The 3,084-nt window shown below is 35.2% G+C and overlaps 1 protein-coding gene across 1 annotated transcript; it reads right to left on the bottom strand.

Moving 5' to 3' along the window:
- Positions 1–404: 404 nt before the first annotated feature.
- On the bottom strand, positions 405–2,258 carry MYB49 (myb domain protein 49). Its single transcript, XM_021947748.2, has 3 exons — positions 1,923–2,258; positions 1,652–1,781; positions 405–1,336 (listed from the first exon to the last, which is right to left on the bottom strand). The coding sequence occupies exons 1-3, from the start codon at positions 2,053–2,055 to the stop codon at positions 550–552; spliced, it is 1,050 nt and encodes a 349-aa protein (XP_021803440.1). The 5' UTR covers positions 2,056–2,258; the 3' UTR covers positions 405–549.
- Positions 2,259–3,084: the final 826 nt, after the last annotated feature.

Genomic DNA, 3,084 nt, shown 5'->3' on the forward strand with positions numbered 1-3,084 from the left:
GTTCGAACATGAGGCATCTTATCTGCAAGTCAATGCCGTTTTTTATTGGGCTAAACCTCATTGGCAAGCCCAATTAACTCTAAGAAGAAAATCAAAAGCAAAACTAAACTAGTTCTATTTGGACGTGATGAATCATCTCAAATCAGGGAAAGTCCAAGGCTCCAAAGATTCTGTCGACTGTTGTCTGGTTTGATGTAACCAAGTCAAATGTTCCAACGAAAAGACAGAGGTTAAAACGTAGAAGGAACTGCAATATTTATTATGGACATAGACCCATTTTCTTGTGTTTCTTTTTCATTTCCAGTCCACTGTACTTTCAATTTCCCTTCAACTGCTTTTTCAACATCCTTAAAATTTCTTGACAAGATATGCACGCAAACAGAATCAACTTTTTACTCAAAATGAGGTAGAAATTAATTTTGTTAAACTTCAACGTTCTAAAAATAATTAGAAAATTATACATTAATTCAAATTCGAAGATAAACTCAGAACACTAATTTAAAAACTCACACCAACTTTGATTCCTGCATGCTACACACCCTCAACTGGTTAATTCATGATGTTTCTTTCGTACAAAAGTTTGGTGGCGTTCAAGCCATTGGGAATGTCATGGTGCATTAAGATATTGCTGCAGAAACTATCCCTCTCATCTTCAGTGCTACTATTGATGTACGTTATAGCCGGTGACGAATTCAATGTGGTTGCCGGGCTTGACGAAGGTGTTGACGATAGAACTGAACCAAAACTACTCATGTTCTGAAAGTTTTGATATTGATTCACGTTATTGGAAGTGCATGGCTGGTTGTAATTTTGGTGCGGAATATAGCTAATCATGGACTCATATTTAGAGTCATAATAACCCAATTGGTTTGTTGTAGGAACAAAACCCTGGCCAGCTAGATTTGAAGAACTCGGGTAGCTAAGAAATGGGACATTTAAAGTGTTTGATGTTGTGCAAGTTTGGATTTCTTGAACCGGGTTTTGGATCTGGTTTGGTTGGGTCAATTGGGATTGAAACTGGGTTTGATTAATTTGTGAAAAACCAATTTGGTTTTGCTGGCATGATAGGAAAGTGGTGGCCAAGTTGAGGAGGTCTGGATCCATTATAGGTCCAATTCCAAGCAGATTTGGAACATTAATCTGCGGATTGTGTGGTGATGATGAGCTGTAGAGAGTTGAACAGATGGCGGAGGAGAGTTCAAGAAGATCAAGACGTGGAGTGTGAGTCACAGGATCAATTCCCATTCTCAATAGCCTCTTTCTGATGTGTGTGTTCCAATAGTTCTTGATCTCGTTGTCGGTTCTTCCTGGCAAGCGAGAAGCAATAGCAGACCACCTAACAAGGCAGAAAGAGGAAATATTTAATTATTAGCTTATAGTTAGGTAAGATGGAAAAGTTTTAGGAAAATGCATGGAAATAACTCACGCCACAAACTATACAAATTTTTGATAATTTAGATTGACGGTCTAATAATAGAGCGTGCCAAAAGTCTTTTTAACGTGCCCAATCCTCTAATAATAATATAGTGTACGTGCCAAAAGTCTCTTTAACAAAAATATCTTTTTATTTTTTGGACTGATTTCTAATTAGGTAGAATAAATGTAATTAATGAAGGGAATGTAGCTTAATTGACAGGGGATGTAGACATACTTGTTTCCCAAAACACTGTGCAACTGTATTATAATCTCTTCTTCTTCAAATGAGAACCTCCCTCTCTTAATGTCAGGTCTTAGATAGTTTGCCCACCTGAGGCGACAGCTCTTTCCACACCTTTTTAGCCCTATACACAAAACAACAAAGGGTTATTAAAGCCTTATATCCTAGTATAAATATACTAAATAAAACACAATTAATTAAACAAAAAAGAACCAATAAAGAAAGAAAAAATAATGCAGAAGTACTCATTTGTAAATTAATTCACCTGCATTCTTAGGTAGGGTTCGCCATCTCCCATGCCCGTGTTTCTGAATGTAATCAATCAGTTTTTTATCTTCCTCCGGAGTCCATGGACCCCTTTTCAATCCATTTTTTTCACAACAAGGAATTTTCCCCATAATATTCGTCGAAAACAAAAACTAGTTTAGAAACCAGTAATGTATGCTTGAGAGAGAGAGAGAGAGAGAGAGAGAGGATTTTGAGGTATTGATCACTTGGTTTGAGGTGAAGAAGCAAACTAAGAGCAGAAATGTTGGTGTAGGGCAAGTGTGAGGGAGGATATATAAATAGGAGGGGAAGGAAAGCAAAAGCGAAGCAAATTGGGAAGTCAATGGGATTGGGTAATGGGTACCGCCCTTTTAAGGAGACGTGTGTCTTGTTATGACGAAAAATTACAGAGCTAGCAGCAAATTTTCTCCCTCCTCTATCAGATAGTTAAATATGAAATATATATGGTCCCCTCTCGCCTCTCCTAATCAATCAAATCACGTAAGCAGCATGCAGGATTATGCTATGTGCTATTTACGTACCATAATTATTGTTAAAACAAATTTACACTTATGGCTGAAAATTTATATATACATCAAATATATGTATATAGTTATTCTCCTATGCAAACATCTGCATGTTATTATCGTGCAGACATCATTGTAAACAGAAAAAAAAAAAAAAAAAAAAAAAAAAAAAAGCAAGGAGGTGTAGTAGAAAATACATGGCATTCGGATTGGAGAAAATTCTCAAATTTTAAAAACTACTAAGCTTATAAATAAAATAAAATAAACGATGAGCTAGATGTCTTAAATATAAGAAGAGAAAAAAGAATGGAATAACGAATGAGAATCAAAAGGGAAAAAGAAGTTAATTTTTTCAAACAACTAAAATACCATTACTCCAAAGTCCTGTGTACATATACCAAAATTGAAAAGCATATCTCTATTTCAGATTTTGTCTTCTTTTCTAACAATTCATATTGAAATTGACTCTTGTTTTTGTTGGCATTTAAAATGAAATTCAAACACGGTTGAAACTCCATGAGATGATAACGAGTTCCTGGCCAGATAATAAAACCTTGAGTTTTGTTTTTGTTCATTGAATTATCTTGCTAATATAAATTCAAAAATTTCAACTCTCTCAATTCTAAACTTTCA

Source organism: Prunus avium, chromosome 4 (genome assembly GCF_965620075.1).
Source record: "Prunus avium chromosome 4, drPruAviu1.hap1.1, whole genome shotgun sequence".
Lineage (NCBI taxonomy): Eukaryota > Viridiplantae > Streptophyta > Magnoliopsida > Rosales > Rosaceae > Prunus > Prunus avium.